The sequence below is a fragment of the Osmerus eperlanus genome, chromosome 12 (assembly GCF_963692335.1).
Source record: "Osmerus eperlanus chromosome 12, fOsmEpe2.1, whole genome shotgun sequence".
Taxonomy (NCBI): domain Eukaryota; kingdom Metazoa; phylum Chordata; class Actinopteri; order Osmeriformes; family Osmeridae; genus Osmerus; species Osmerus eperlanus.
Window position 1 is genome coordinate 9,772,844 of NC_085029.1, and position 13,248 is coordinate 9,786,091.

Below are 13,248 nucleotides of genomic sequence, written 5' to 3' on the forward strand. Positions count from 1 at the left end.
TAATTTGATTGAGATCCTGAAAATCAGCAGATCATTTATTTTGACAAATTACAATATGGTTTACAAAATGTGCCTTTGTAATGAAAAACGTAGGAACCTGTAACCATATATCCATCTACCTTTTAAGCATCTTTTATCTTTTATTTAATTGATTATTTAATTGAAATCAGCTAGTCAGTTGACATGGTCCGCTTCGTCACCAGTGTCCATACTGCATGTGCTGTGTCTTGGAGTTTAAGTGCCTTATCCCTTCTTAATCCACTTTACCTTCTGTTGCGTGCAGGTGGGTATGTCAGATGAAGATAAAGAGCGAGAGAGAATGGTTTTATTGTGTCAGTAGTCCTATAGTTTGTGTTCCCATATCATGGACTTGAAGCAACAGTTGACGAAATTTTGATATTGTGGGTTTTCAGAGGGCGTCTATTGGGAACATTCTCTGTTGTGGATCAACTACCTCAAGAGGACCATGGAGGAGCCTGATTTACGTCAACAAAAGCTGGACAATCAGGTAAAAGAAGCTACATCTGTAACAATTTGTAGGCCAAAGGCAACACAAACTCAGTAGGACCCAAATAAACTAATCGTGTTTGTATTGCACTGTGAATGCAGATTTGACTCAATGTACAACAACCAACAAAACTTAACATGAAATACATGTAATATTTTCATCCAATGTGGTATAAAAAAAAAAAGTATGGCCTTTGTGGTTTTGAAAGACTGCTCACAGTGTCATCTTACAAAATGAACCTACATTTGTTTAGCATCATTTCAATTAGGCCTACTTTTCAGGATATGCATCTATTGTATGGAAATGATGTCACACATGAGGAACACACGCAGCTAACAAAACATTGCCATATAACTAACAACTTCACAGCAATAGAAAACAGACATTCATGTAATCTAAGTTAATGGAGATATATACATCCTTATTCACCAGTGTTGTTCATTTTAGTCTATTGGTGAGACATTTAATGCAGTCTTGGAATTAAGATTAACAGTTGAATCCCTCACAGCGCTCCCTTCTGATGAAGAAACAGCAGAGGAGGCGGGCTGATGCCCAAATGGTCACAGCCAATCGAGACGCTCGGCCCAAGAAGAGCAAGCAGAAGTCTGGTGGGGCTGATGACACGGCACTGTTGATTAGCCAATCCCAGAGCAACAACTCCTTGAATGGTGAGCATGATCTCTGTGGGCCTAGTTCTCAGCTGTGCTTTTGTTGAATTATTAGGCTACTTAAAACCTCTATATCTGTAAGTATTTGTAACAGTGTAATATAACATACATTATTCAAGCCCTCTATCTTGGTTAAAAGTGCATGCCATGAATACACAAACATTCTTCTCTCTTTTGAAGGATATTTGTGCGTGTTTCTTTACTGTTAGACTCACAGGTTGAACATGCCCATGACAACCCACTGGAAGAAATCAGCCTAGGAGAACTTAGTATCCAAACAAATGGAGCCTCAGAGGAGATGACACCAGAGAAGCCCATCATTACCAAGACCATGGACCTAGAAATGGACTCACAGCCCAAACCCAAATATGACCTAGAAAATGGTGAACAAGTAGAGGAAAAGAAGACCAAGAAGAAAGGAGTTAAAAAAGGGGCAACTAAACGTGAGAATTCAACGTGTGTGTGTTTGATGCTAAATGATTCCCCTTTGTCGAAAATGAATGACAGAACCCGTCTTCCCCACTTCTGTACTTCAGAGTTGGAACAGACTGAGGATGAAGAAGGACAAGGAGAGAAGGACAAGAGGGAAAAAGAGAAAGAGAAGAAAGAAAAGAAGACCAAGAAAAAGGACAAAGTGAAAGGACCAGCCTCTGACAGTAAAGACAAAGGAGCCAGAGCTGATGACTCACACACAGAGCCAGGTACTTACATTCTCTTGTAAATCTGATATTCACGTGTGATGTTTATTAACAAAGTTAACATGCATTTTGTGGGGCTGAAATTACAACCATTCCATGATATGATTTTGTGTGACCCTTGTCTCTCAATGTCCCAGAATGTCCAGTCATTCAGATAGATTCAGTCATGGAGTTTCCCAAATTAAACATGCCGATGGACAGAGATGATGAGGAGGGGAGGGACTGGTCGAAAAGCCCTATTCCCTCGACACCCAGAAAGAAACAACTCAACACATGTAAGTTAGCTGCTGTGCACCAACTTGACACTAACCTAACTGTGAACTTGAACATTACAATTACACATGGAATACATTCGTAAATTTGGCGTCTCAACCTCTACAGCAAGGTGCCAAATAAGCGACAATGAGAGCAGGGATGATGAAATTCTCGAGAGAGAAAAAACACCAAGAAAGATTAAAAAAGGGGAGAAAACCAAGACCAACCTGGCATCCCTCAACACCAACTCCAGGCAACAGTCCTCCTCAGACAATGACTCAATTGGAAGAGTAAGAAATTACACCACATTGGAATTACTTAATGAATGTCTCACCCAGTCGTTTGGCCTATTTGTACTGTGTATGTTGAATGTACGCCTGCATTGCAGCACAGTGTGTTTCATATCATTCTCTGAACACGTTTACCACATTCTTCACCAATCATGTGTGACACCTTCTTTTTGTTCGCTGAACATAAGTATTTGCTACTTTCTTCTTTGAACATGCTGCCCCCCTCCTCTCAGTCCTCTCCCCTCTCAGTGGAGGACCTGGAACAGTTTTCCCTGCGTCCTGCCCCCAGGGATACAACCATTCAGTGTAGGATCACACGTGATCGGAGGGGTGTGGAGAAGGGGATGTATCCCACCTACTACCTCCACATGGAGAAGGAAGATGGCAAGAGGGTTCGTTTGTTCAGTATTGTCATTAGGCTTCAAAGCTGAAAGTGTTGACGCAGCATTTAATGTATTAATTTAGCAGACGCTTTCATCCCCAGTGACATTCAGGAAGGGATTTTAATCTGAAACCTCCTGATCTGCAGTGAGGTGCTCTACCAATCAGCCCCCCCCCCCCCAAAAGCTGTAAACCTAGGGGAAAAACAGAGGCTACAGTATGGAAGCCATGCTGTCATTGGCAGAGAGCACTCCCTTATTCTCTCTCTTTGTCCTCTCCTTCTCTTCTCTTTTATAGGTTTTCTTAATGGCAGGCAGGAAGAGAAAAAAGTGCAAAACTTCCAATTACCTCATCTCCATCGATCCCACAGATCTGTCTAGAGATACTAACAGTTACATTGGCAAATTAAGGTAATCCAACTGTCCTATACTCTCCATGTTACACTGCATTCTACATCAGGCATCTCATAAGGTTCATCTCTCTCAGATCCAATGTTTTGGGCACGAAGTTCACCGTATACGACGGTGGAGAGAACCCAGACAAGAAGCCCTTCATCAAAGAGAGCGAATCAGTCCGTCAAGAGCTGGCTGCCATCTGCTACGTGAGTGCAGCTTTCCTTCTACTCTTAACAGACTTGTTTAACTATTTTATGCAGTGGCACACCTTTATGTACCTGCAGACAATATACATGCTTTTAATTCTTTGCAGGAGAGGAATGTTCTTGGATTTAAGGGCCCAAGGAAAATGATTGTGATCATTCCTGGCATGATGGACAATGATGAAAGAGTGTGCATTCGTCCAAAAAGCGTAAGTCCATTGGTACCCCATCCCCAAATAGTTATTTAGGAATTTCATAACTACTATTGTTAAGTAGATATACACATATTACATTCCTGTCATGTAAATACATGTTTGTATTTACAAACGTCCCTTCAGGATATAGAATCTCTGCTGACCCGCTATGAGAATGGGAATACTGAAAACCTGGTCAACCTGATGAACAAGTCACCCAGCTGGAATGAGCAGACCCAGTCCTATGTGCTCAATTTCCATGGGCGCGTCACTCAGGCCTCAGTCAAAAACTTTCAGATCGTCCACCCCGACAACGGTAAGATAAGGAAAAATACTCCGGTGTTCAGTGATTGCATAAGGGGTTTGATTACGACCACACCTACAACATGCTAGCAATGTTCGTAACAATATAAAATAAATTTAGCTATGAGAAACGGAGACCCCAATTCCTGCCTGAACTTCTGCACTTTCCTCCAGCTCAAGTTTGATTGACAGGTGTCACAAAATAAGTCAAGAAGAAAAGCCAGCCCTCTTTGTTTTCATAGTGAAGGAATGTAGAAAGATAGGAAAGGCAGGGGAGAGAGCGAGCGATAGAGATAGATGCCAGTAAATGGCCAGAGATGGAATCAAACCCAGGCCACTGCAGTGAGGACTTAGCCGTTGTGGTAAGAGTTCTACAAGATGAGCCCCAGCATGCTAGTATTGTTAGGCTATCATATATTGTATATGTGTATATATATATGTCTGTGAATAGGTGGAGTGTACGGCTAGAATCATCAGATCTCACTTAACTAGAAGTTAATCTACTGACTTACTTTGGTTGTGTTCCCACCCCCATACACACGTTGCTGTATTATCTCACTATATATTGATCCCCTTTCTCTCTGGTTTCCCCTCAACCCAACCCCCCCAGAGGACTACATAGTGATGCAGTTTGGCCGCGTGGCCGAGGATGTGTTCTCTATGGACTACAGCTTCCCCATGTGTGCCCTCCAAGCCTTTGCCATCACTCTGTCCTCCTTCGATGGCAAACTGGCCTGCGAGTGAAAGTCTAGAACAGTGGCTCAACAGTTGTGGATAACTCAACTATTACTCAAATAGTATTTGTACTTATTGTAAATGTGGATTCTAGCTCTGGCCATGTTTTTTGTTGTTTTTGTTTTTAAGGTCTGATTTTATCAAACATATGTTCAAAGAGATTTATGAGGTACTGAACAAGTTTAAAATACTAGTTTTCCATTTCTGTTATTTTAGTAGATTATCGCTGAGGCTGAAAACATTAGACAATCTGGAGGTTAATCTCTGTCCTCCGGGGAGGTCATGTGGTTAGAAACTTTCCTCTGTATATTATAATCACTAAAGTATGATAAGCACAGGGGCATGTAAAAGCATCAACACTTCTGCAAAAGGGTTCAAACCCTTACTGCTATAGTGCATAAATATAAATTTCAATTGAGCATTAACTGCATGAAGACTGCTCGAAATCACAAATAAGTCCATTTGTAGTATTAACTTAAAATATTTTTTACATTGCACTGGATATTGTGTGCAACGTCTAAGTGAGTTGCACAATAAGGTCTGTATTTAAGACAGCTGAATTTATGAAAACAAATAAACACTACTGAATTTCCCCCCTTTTGAGTGGTTAATATTTCTATTACCTATTTCAACATTTCGACAAAAGAATTGAGGTTTGCTCTTGACACTGGTTTTAGTGTATAACTGCCCTCTAACAGCCCCCAACTGTGCCCCAAGTCATCTGATCACTTTGAATAAACACTATTATAAGTCAAATTAATTACTGCTTATCTGTAAGTATAGTTTGTGTGTTCAGTTGAAAGTAAAACTAGGGCGGCAACACTTATCTATGGGAGTGAATGCATCTAACCATCTAAGTAACTTTCACCAAAAGTTTGAGAGAGATGCTGATAGGGGCTACAACTCAAGATGTCTTTACTTGCGCAACGTCTTAAGTTCTTCGCTACATGAACACTCTCATATGTTCATCATAGACTGTGCTAATGATATTATTAAGCATGCAGTAATATATTGAGATCAACAGTGTATGAATAGGCCTCGGTAATTTACCTGACTAAAATTAAAAGTGTTCTGATGTGAATGCTTTATTTGTGACCTCTCTGTCTGGTATAATGAGGTGTCAATGTTTTTTTTATACACAGACGTTTCCTGTGCAAAATAACCGTTCACACCGAATGTAATTCAGAGCTCTTTCTGATATCTTTTTTCACATCTTCCTGTGTGGTAACCTTTACTGGGGCCGTCATCTTATCAGAGAAAAAAGATGCCAATGTTAACTTATGTTACCAATGCTACATTTTGATGACATTGCCAGGCCTAAGTTACAGGTGTCCTGAACTGCATGCATGTTGCACTGTACAACTACACACACACACTGAAAACTGTTTTGGAGAATACAACTGGATGTTGTCATTTTATGGATTATGCTAATTTATTTGGAACACCTAACATTTCTGTCAAGATGTATTGGAGGGATGTAAACAAAATAATTGTACAAAAAACAAGTAACTCCGCAAATATCTTGTTCCCTATGTGTCTCCATATATGAATACAATACAGGAAATTAATAGCCTAAATGTTAAGCAATTATACATGTATTCCCATTTGGCTCAAGATACTGGCTCACCACCACTAACTAGACATAGAAGTCTTCAATTCGAACACATCCTGCACTGCTCATGACAGATGAGATAACAGCTGCTACTATCTGAATCCTCCCACTTTTAGCCACGGTAGAAAAGGTATTTAACAGATCTGAAACACAGAGCATATGACAGGGGCTAAGTGAAAGTTGATGACACCCAAATGTTTTTACTGCTCATCCAGACTCTACAGATACCGATATGAGGCTCCACCTGGCATTTCTCTTGGTGTCTCTCCATATGGTCTGTCTGCACGGACTTTCTCCTGAACAAGGTAACACCAATTGTGGTGTGCAACATATATGCAGTGGTGTGGTGTTTACGAGCCTGGTTATAAATCTACAATATCAGCTGGATATGGAAGACAACACCAATTAGTCGAAGGGGGCTTAAACTTAATCATATTGATTGTATGTACGTAACTTATTCTAATATAATTGTGCATTTAAAAATGTATTCTGTTTCAATGTATTATTTCAAGATTTTCTTTTCTCCTCATTATCCTTTATGTCCGGTATTTTTTACATTAATGACAAAACACATTATGGCATTCACCAACCACTTAAGCTATAGTGTTGGGAGTAATGGTTTGAGTGTTTTGAATGTGTCTTCAGCAGTGGACTACAGTCTTAGCTGTCTGACTGACTACCAGTACACCATAAACTGCTCACTCAGTGTGATATCGAAAGAGGCCCACACGTTTAACCACACATACTGGCTGACGTTTCTCCAAAATCACGAGTGAGTTAATACGAAGCCTCCTTAATATACAAACCTATTTTACAGTGACATGCACAATCCTCATTTTATTTTCTGCTATCTGTTTAACTAAAGCAACACATGCAAGTAATATTCTAAATATTCGGTGGTTTACAGCCGTTCCCTCACATTCAAATATGCACAGGTTCAGGGGCTACACCTTTATGGCATTTTAAGTAGCTCGGGTTTGATCCATCTCCTCCCCTCTCCTCAGGGATCTGTATAACTGTAGCCTGGCATGGAACTACAGCAATTACTCCTGTTCATTTGACACATTACTTCAAAATCATCAAGACGACGATTACAGTATTCCCTTCAGGGACATGGATATCTTTAAAATCACGCTCTACATCAACAGAGATGGGGACATCAGCTCTAGGCTGCTGGATGATGATTTCAAGCCTGTGGAACACAGTAAGTGACTTTGACAATGCACGCTAAAGAGAAGCACTACACAAACGTACACACAAGAGAATACAGACACACACACATACACTAGCGTTAAGAACACAACCTTGCTTACTTGAGTGCTTTTTGTTTTATTTCATTGGACAATCAATCTAATGCTATATATATATATTGTTTTTCTAGTAAAGCCTAAAACACCTTGCCACCTCTTAGTCCACTGGAGCTCCGATCAGTACCACTTCACATGGGAGAGCAACTATGAAGATAACCCATATGTCTATCTAACTGACGGCCTCATGTTTGAGCTAAGCTATCAAAGTGTGAACCACCAAGACAAGGTATGAGCAACTATAACATTCTTATTCCATTAAAATGTCCAAATCAAAACAGAACTCAACAGCTTCTCCTGTTTGACTCGTTTCAAGTCACAGGTTGTCACTCTCCCCTCGACCATCATGAACATGACGTTGGACGACTCCCACTTTGAAGCAGAAACTGTGTACGCAGTTAGAGTGAGGTCAAGCCCCAATCAGGGATACTACCACGGGCAATGGAGTGAATGGAGCTCAGAAGTTAACTGGAAAACCCACAGAAAACATGGTATGACAAGCTGTGTAGACAACCTCAATGTATGTGCTCATGTTTGCAGTAACTCACACTAAAGCTGTTGTTCTGGTTTGAAAACGCAGAGCCCGCCGGGAACACCGTCATGTCCTTGTTGGACGGTAACGTTATAATCCCGCTTTGTGTCCTGGGTCCAATGTTGCTATTCCTGTGCTACATCCCTGTTGTGAAGTAAGTTATTTCTACTACCAAAAGTACTCGATAAAGTGGGTATGCTCCAGTTTCTTTATCAAAATAGTTGGGCATATTTAAGTCTAGTTACCATTTATGTATTGTAGGATGAGGAGAAATACTTTCATCCCAACTCCAGAACCATATTTCAATTCACTATACAGCGAATGTAAGGGGGATTTCAAGGTAACCTGGCTTCCACACACCAAATTAATCAACTACTACACTTTTACAATATGCTGTTCATTTATCATCACCATGTTACCAGCTTACAATAACTAAACTACTGCGACGGGAAGGCAAAGAACTCAAGTGTCGTGAAGAAACTTATTTTATAGATGCAATGATCCCTTATTACAGAGCTGGGTTGTGACACCCAGCAGTGACGGCGACTTCAAGGCAGAGGAAACCTTAAAGATCGACACCCTAACCGACACCATCCTGGACAAGATCACCCTCTCCCCGTCCCCGGGCCGAGGCCCTTCCTGTGACAGCCCCATCACGTCCGTCTCAGAGGCAGCTGTCCTGGGCAGCCCTCCAGCCGTGAACCCCAGGCCCCCCCTTCCTTCCTCCAGCAGCCTGGTGAAGAGCGCATCACTCATCTCTGACATGACGTGTGCCCTGGAGATAGACTCTGGATGCTGGCGCTGCAGTGCTGTGTCCCTGGAGCGGGAAGTCCACCTATACACCAACGAGTACTGCATCCTGTCTGACACGCTCGGGACAGCCAGGAAGGCACAGGAGGTGGTGGGGGCCGAGGACCAGCGATCTGAGTGTTACTTTAACGAGACGACAGATTGTGTCTACCAGTTTGACTACTGATTCACCAGAAATGGGCTGAACAGAGGCAACTGCGTAATGTGAGGAAATTCAAATTGTTACCAACCAGACATTATGTTCAATTGGGTCTCCTCGAGTCATCCTCTCCTAGAATTCGAGACAGGCCCTGGAAGGGACAATATTATTCCTGGGGGTGAGGGGTAAGCTAGTTTGGGCCTTCTTATCTATTTACGATGCAATCTGTCAATTTTACCTTACGACCATTTTCTTATTTGTAAGAATAGAGTTCTGTATCTCATTTGTAACAAGAATTACTATGGTCCTTCTTACCTTATTATCTATTTACGATGCAATCAGTCAAGTCATTTTACCTTACTACCATTTTCTTATTTGTAGGAATACCAAGTTCTGTATCTGTCATTTGTAACACATATTAAATTAATGTTTACAGCAATTGGAGTCTCATTTTCAAAAATTCACAGAGATACATTTTCACACCCAAATGGCCAACAAATCCATTACACTTACATGCTTAAATCAAGGGGTACACAAACATTTGAGTTTTGCCTAATATAAAAGGCAATCATTTAACCAAAGCTTTATAGAAAGTTTTATTTACTCTAACACATACATGAACAAAAGCACCATAGTCTGTTACAGAAGGAAGCCTACCTGTCTTCAGAGTGACCACACATGGTCCCTGATTTTTTTCCTCATACCAAACACTCCAATGAACAAAGACAGCCAAGGCAGCAGATTCTATCTTACATTACAGCATGCTGAATAGAAAACCTGCATCAGAGAATCAGAGAGCCATCTAGAGACACTAGTGTGATAAGACAGTATATAAAAGTGCCATTCATGATACAGCAATTGAAATACTGACATTGAAGAAATAGCAAAACTTTTTACATTTAAAATCAAGGATTGGAGATAGAGGGAAGGAGGGGGGAATTAAGGAACAGACCCTGTGACAGAATCATTTGAACATAAACAAAACCCAACCAAGAGACGTACCTCCTTGAAAGAGAAGGATCAACGTTGAAACTATGGCGCAGCCTACACGGCCCACACACCATAACAGAAGTCAAGGGGTTAAAAAGGGAGGCATTCAGGTCACTGTGGCACCCATTCCCTCCCAGTGCCACACGCACTCACCAGCCGATGGTCAGGATGCGATTGAAATAAAAATGGTAAATCAGAAGAGCGGATGGCACAGAATGCGTGGGAGTTATTAAATAGAAGTCCTTAATCAAGTCTCAATGTGAGAGGGTCACATTCATTGAGAAACTGGGAAGGGGAGGAGATCCACGTTAGAACCATGTCTTCTGAGTGGTGCGTTCACCCTTACGACGGGGAGAACTTTTTGGCCTGTGCTCGAACTCTTTTTTCATATTCTACTCTGTTTTGGCTGAAAACAAATGGAGTGAAAAAAAGAAAAAGGTTTGATAAAAAAGTCCAGTTATTAAAACACATTATTATTGCCAGCACTCACCAGTAAATTGTGTATGCCTCTGCTTGAGCTGGATCCTGGATATTAGGCTCATTTAGAAGTTCCTGGATACCTAATAGGATCTGGAAAAACACAGACAAGGTCCAAATTGAAGCGTAATTTGCTACTGGAAAATGTATTTCGTAGACAAATGTCGAACCGATATATTCAGTTAATTGTCAAGAAGTAAACAACTCTTAGCTACCAGGTAAGGTACAGTGGATGTTTACATTTTTACCACCGGTGCAATGTTTTTGAATGCTCAGATTAAGTGTAAATTGTACATTTCCAATATCTTAGACCAGCGTTTCTTAACCCTGTCCTCAGGGAACCCCCGTCCTGCATGTTTTAGATGTTTCCCTGCTCCAATACACCTGATTCAAATAAATGGGTTGTTATCTAGGTCTGTAGAAGCCTGGTAACGAACATGCATTTGAATCAGGTGTGTTGGAGCCAAGAAACATCTAAAACATGCAGGACAGGGTTCCCCGAGGACAGGATTAAGAACCACTGGCTTAGACTGCTTGTCCTGACGCAAATGTAATTCTAATCTTGTCAACTTTACTAATTTAGTGTCATATCGATATTTCAAGTCTTTAATGCCACTTGTTTCCATTTGGTTGCAGAGTTTAGTTAGACCCCACGTCAGATGTGGTCCATGCTAACCTGTTTGATGGTGATGGCTGGCCTCCAGTCCTTGTCTTCCTCCAGAATAGACAGGCAGACGGTGCCCGAGGGGTACACGTTGGGATGGAACAGGGGAGGCTCAAATTTACCTTTGGGAAAGAAATCAAACAGCTCTGTAAGCAGAAGACCCAAGGTTGCGCTGTGAAGACACTGTAGTTATGTTACTGGTAAGAGGCAAGCTCACATTTGGGGGGCGAGGAAGGGTAGTCATCCTTAAACAGCATGCGCAGTTTGAACAAGCCTCCTTCCCATGGAGTCTGTGGACAGAAAGTGTGGAATCTGACAGCTCACAAAAGTTCTCAGATCCATCAACACCACCTTGTTTTACCAAACAAGTAGGGGTGATAATAGGCCCCTTTATAATGTACTGATAAAGAATAACCCCATTACCCCTTTCTTCCCAGGAATAGCACATTCCCAATTCATCAAGTTCATCGTTCCATCTGGGTTTTTTGTTGGTACAGCTACAAATCCCTGAAACAGGAAAGAATCGAATGTGATTATGTAAAAAAAAAAAAAAACTTAAGCAGCAACAACTTGACGCAATCAAAATGGACTGCTACCCATATATACAGAATGTAGAGTTTGAGTTCTAACACAGATTAGAAACTATGATGGGCATCAGTGATCTACTCACAAAAGGATGGTCTTTCCGCCACGCTTTGCGTTCCTGGGCGAGCCGGCTCAACGCAATGCCAGACATGACTAGTGAGGTCCTGCAATAACACGACAATTGGCAGGTGTTACACTTTGCTGAAAAGTCACTGCATTCATGAATAACATAAATTGTGTTGTGTGTGGAGGGCATGCGTTCATTAAAAATATCCACAGGGTGCCTGGCAGTCAGGCACAGCAGTTTAAACGATCCAATACATACAAGTTCAAGCATTGAAGTTCTAATCCCTGTACAGATAGTAAGTCCCTAAACAGAACTAGACAGCCACTGACTAGTCAAGATTGCACCGACATTTACAATGATCAGAGTTTGATATACCCCAAAAATAACCGATCTCCACATGTGGTGGCAATAAAGGTCATTATTCGGAACTCTCGTTCCAGACGAATAGCACCAAAGACTAAAATATGCGTTAGCTTTGGCTAGCCTGCTAGTGCTAGCGTTAGCCAGTCAAATTTGCGCAATCGAATTGGACCCTTCAGCACATCATCCGTAAACTATAGATTAAACCAATTGATTGGTTTAAGATGGTGACCATAAATACACATCGCCATCTGTGAAATGATAAAATAACTACTCACAAACAATTAGCTATACCGAAGAAGCACCAGCTAAGCTAGCTTGCTATTATTGTGCGCCATATCACCCTGGCGCGGAGCGTCTGACCGGCCTGATGACATGGAATTGCGCACTTGCCGTTGATTTACAAATCGTGTTTAGAAAATACGCTTAATACCCCTCAATTTTAACGTCGCACAGTCGTTGTCACATCGGCTTTCCCTTTTAATTACTCCAGATTACTACAAGAGTTACAAATAATATAACCCACAGAACAGCAGGACAAAGAACAAGGAGCGATCGGACAGGCGCAAAATTACGCACCGACCAAACTAGCGAAAATGGCGCAAATTCGTGCGTCTCAAATAACCTTGTATCACAAAACGGTAAATATGCAACGCACATGGAGACTTTCTCTTACCTCTCAATATGGTTTCAATGGCTGGTATAATTGAACCGTATGAATAAATCGTGGTTACCTATGGATAAACCTTACAAAGTTTCCCTCCTGAAAACCCACCCGTTTCTACCCAGACTAAATAACAGGACCATTTACATAGCCAACCTCCTTGCCGCCTGAACATAATTAACATTGATTAGGAGTTCCTTGGACAACAAGGATCAAACAATATCACAGCAGAACAAAACAAATCTAACAAAATTACTACATATTTGCAATATTTGTGATTTCACTTGCATACACATTTTTTAAGCGACAGTGAAAATGTAGGCCCTATTTGTATTAAGCATTTTGTGTCATGCCATATTCAATTTATATTCATATATTCATCGGCTGCAACTTCGGTCATCATTATAATTT

The 13,248-nt window shown here is 41.2% G+C and overlaps 3 protein-coding genes across 4 annotated transcripts; 2 read left to right on the forward strand and 1 right to left on the reverse strand.

Annotated features, from left to right (window-relative positions):
* Window positions 1-172: 172 nt before the first annotated feature.
* On the forward strand, window positions 173-4,818 carry si:dkey-220f10.4 (tubby protein homolog). 2 transcript variants are annotated; one of them, XM_062474636.1, is made up of 13 exons: window positions 173-283; window positions 461-508; window positions 1,017-1,176; window positions 1,386-1,619; window positions 1,713-1,877; window positions 2,012-2,149; window positions 2,256-2,419; window positions 2,653-2,811; window positions 3,098-3,210; window positions 3,287-3,401; window positions 3,509-3,607; window positions 3,737-3,908; window positions 4,506-4,818. In XM_062474636.1, exons 2-13 carry the CDS (start codon window positions 467-469, stop codon window positions 4,637-4,639), a joined length of 1,695 nt encoding a protein of 564 aa, XP_062330620.1. In that variant the 5' UTR covers window positions 173-283; window positions 461-466; the 3' UTR covers window positions 4,640-4,818. The 2 variants fall into 2 exon arrangements, with proteins under 2 accessions (XP_062330620.1, XP_062330619.1); XM_062474635.1 differs by lacking the exon at window positions 173-283 and having other exon boundaries at window positions 290-508.
* Window positions 4,819-6,442: 1,624 nt separating this feature from the next.
* LOC134031131 (interleukin-21 receptor) lies at window positions 6,443-9,438 on the forward strand. Its single transcript, XM_062474644.1, has 8 exons — window positions 6,443-6,547; window positions 6,888-7,014; window positions 7,247-7,446; window positions 7,624-7,778; window positions 7,872-8,040; window positions 8,130-8,235; window positions 8,343-8,421; window positions 8,596-9,438. Exons 1-8 carry the CDS (start codon window positions 6,475-6,477, stop codon window positions 9,055-9,057), a joined length of 1,371 nt encoding a protein of 456 aa, XP_062330628.1. The 5' UTR covers window positions 6,443-6,474; the 3' UTR covers window positions 9,058-9,438.
* Window positions 9,439-9,613: 175 nt separating this feature from the next.
* On the reverse strand, window positions 9,614-13,003 carry ube2ib (ubiquitin-conjugating enzyme E2Ib). Its single transcript, XM_062474672.1, has 7 exons — window positions 12,850-13,003; window positions 11,832-11,910; window positions 11,585-11,668; window positions 11,379-11,451; window positions 11,174-11,283; window positions 10,511-10,590; window positions 9,614-10,426 (listed from the first exon to the last, which is right to left on the reverse strand). Exons 2-7 carry the CDS (start codon window positions 11,895-11,897, stop codon window positions 10,363-10,365), a joined length of 477 nt encoding a protein of 158 aa, XP_062330656.1. The 5' UTR covers window positions 11,898-11,910; window positions 12,850-13,003; the 3' UTR covers window positions 9,614-10,362.
* Window positions 13,004-13,248: the final 245 nt, after the last annotated feature.

What these genes read in the sequence shown, in the direction of transcription:
- si:dkey-220f10.4 (XM_062474636.1), top strand. Translation starts at nt 467, where the DNA reads ATGGAGGAGCCTGATTTACGTCAACAAAAGCTGGACAATCAG. An exon ending in ACAATGACTCAATTGGAAGA is followed by an intron (nt 2,420 to 2,652) that starts GTAAGAAATTAC and finishes CCCTCCTCTCAG; the next exon opens with TCCTCTCCCCTCTCAGTGGA. An exon ending in AGCTGGCTGCCATCTGCTAC is followed by an intron (nt 3,402 to 3,508) that starts GTGAGTGCAGCT and finishes AATTCTTTGCAG; the next exon opens with GAGAGGAATGTTCTTGGATT.
- LOC134031131 (XM_062474644.1), top strand. Translation starts at nt 6,475, where the DNA reads ATGAGGCTCCACCTGGCATTTCTCTTGGTGTCTCTCCATATGGTCTGT. An exon ending in ACGTTTCTCCAAAATCACGA is followed by an intron (nt 7,015 to 7,246) that starts GTGAGTTAATAC and finishes CCCTCTCCTCAG; the next exon opens with GGATCTGTATAACTGTAGCC. An exon ending in GTGTGAACCACCAAGACAAG is followed by an intron (nt 7,779 to 7,871) that starts GTATGAGCAACT and finishes TTCAAGTCACAG; the next exon opens with GTTGTCACTCTCCCCTCGAC.
- ube2ib (XM_062474672.1), bottom strand. Translation starts at nt 11,897, where the DNA reads ATGTCTGGCATTGCGTTGAGCCGGCTCGCCCAGGAACGCAAAGCGTGG. An exon ending in CAGCCATCACCATCAAACAG is followed by an intron (nt 10,591 to 11,173) that starts GTTAGCATGGAC and finishes GTGTTTTTCCAG; the next exon opens with ATCCTATTAGGTATCCAGGA. An exon ending in GAGGCATACACAATTTACTG is followed by an intron (nt 10,427 to 10,510) that starts GTGAGTGCTGGC and finishes ATTTGTTTTCAG; the next exon opens with CCAAAACAGAGTAGAATATG.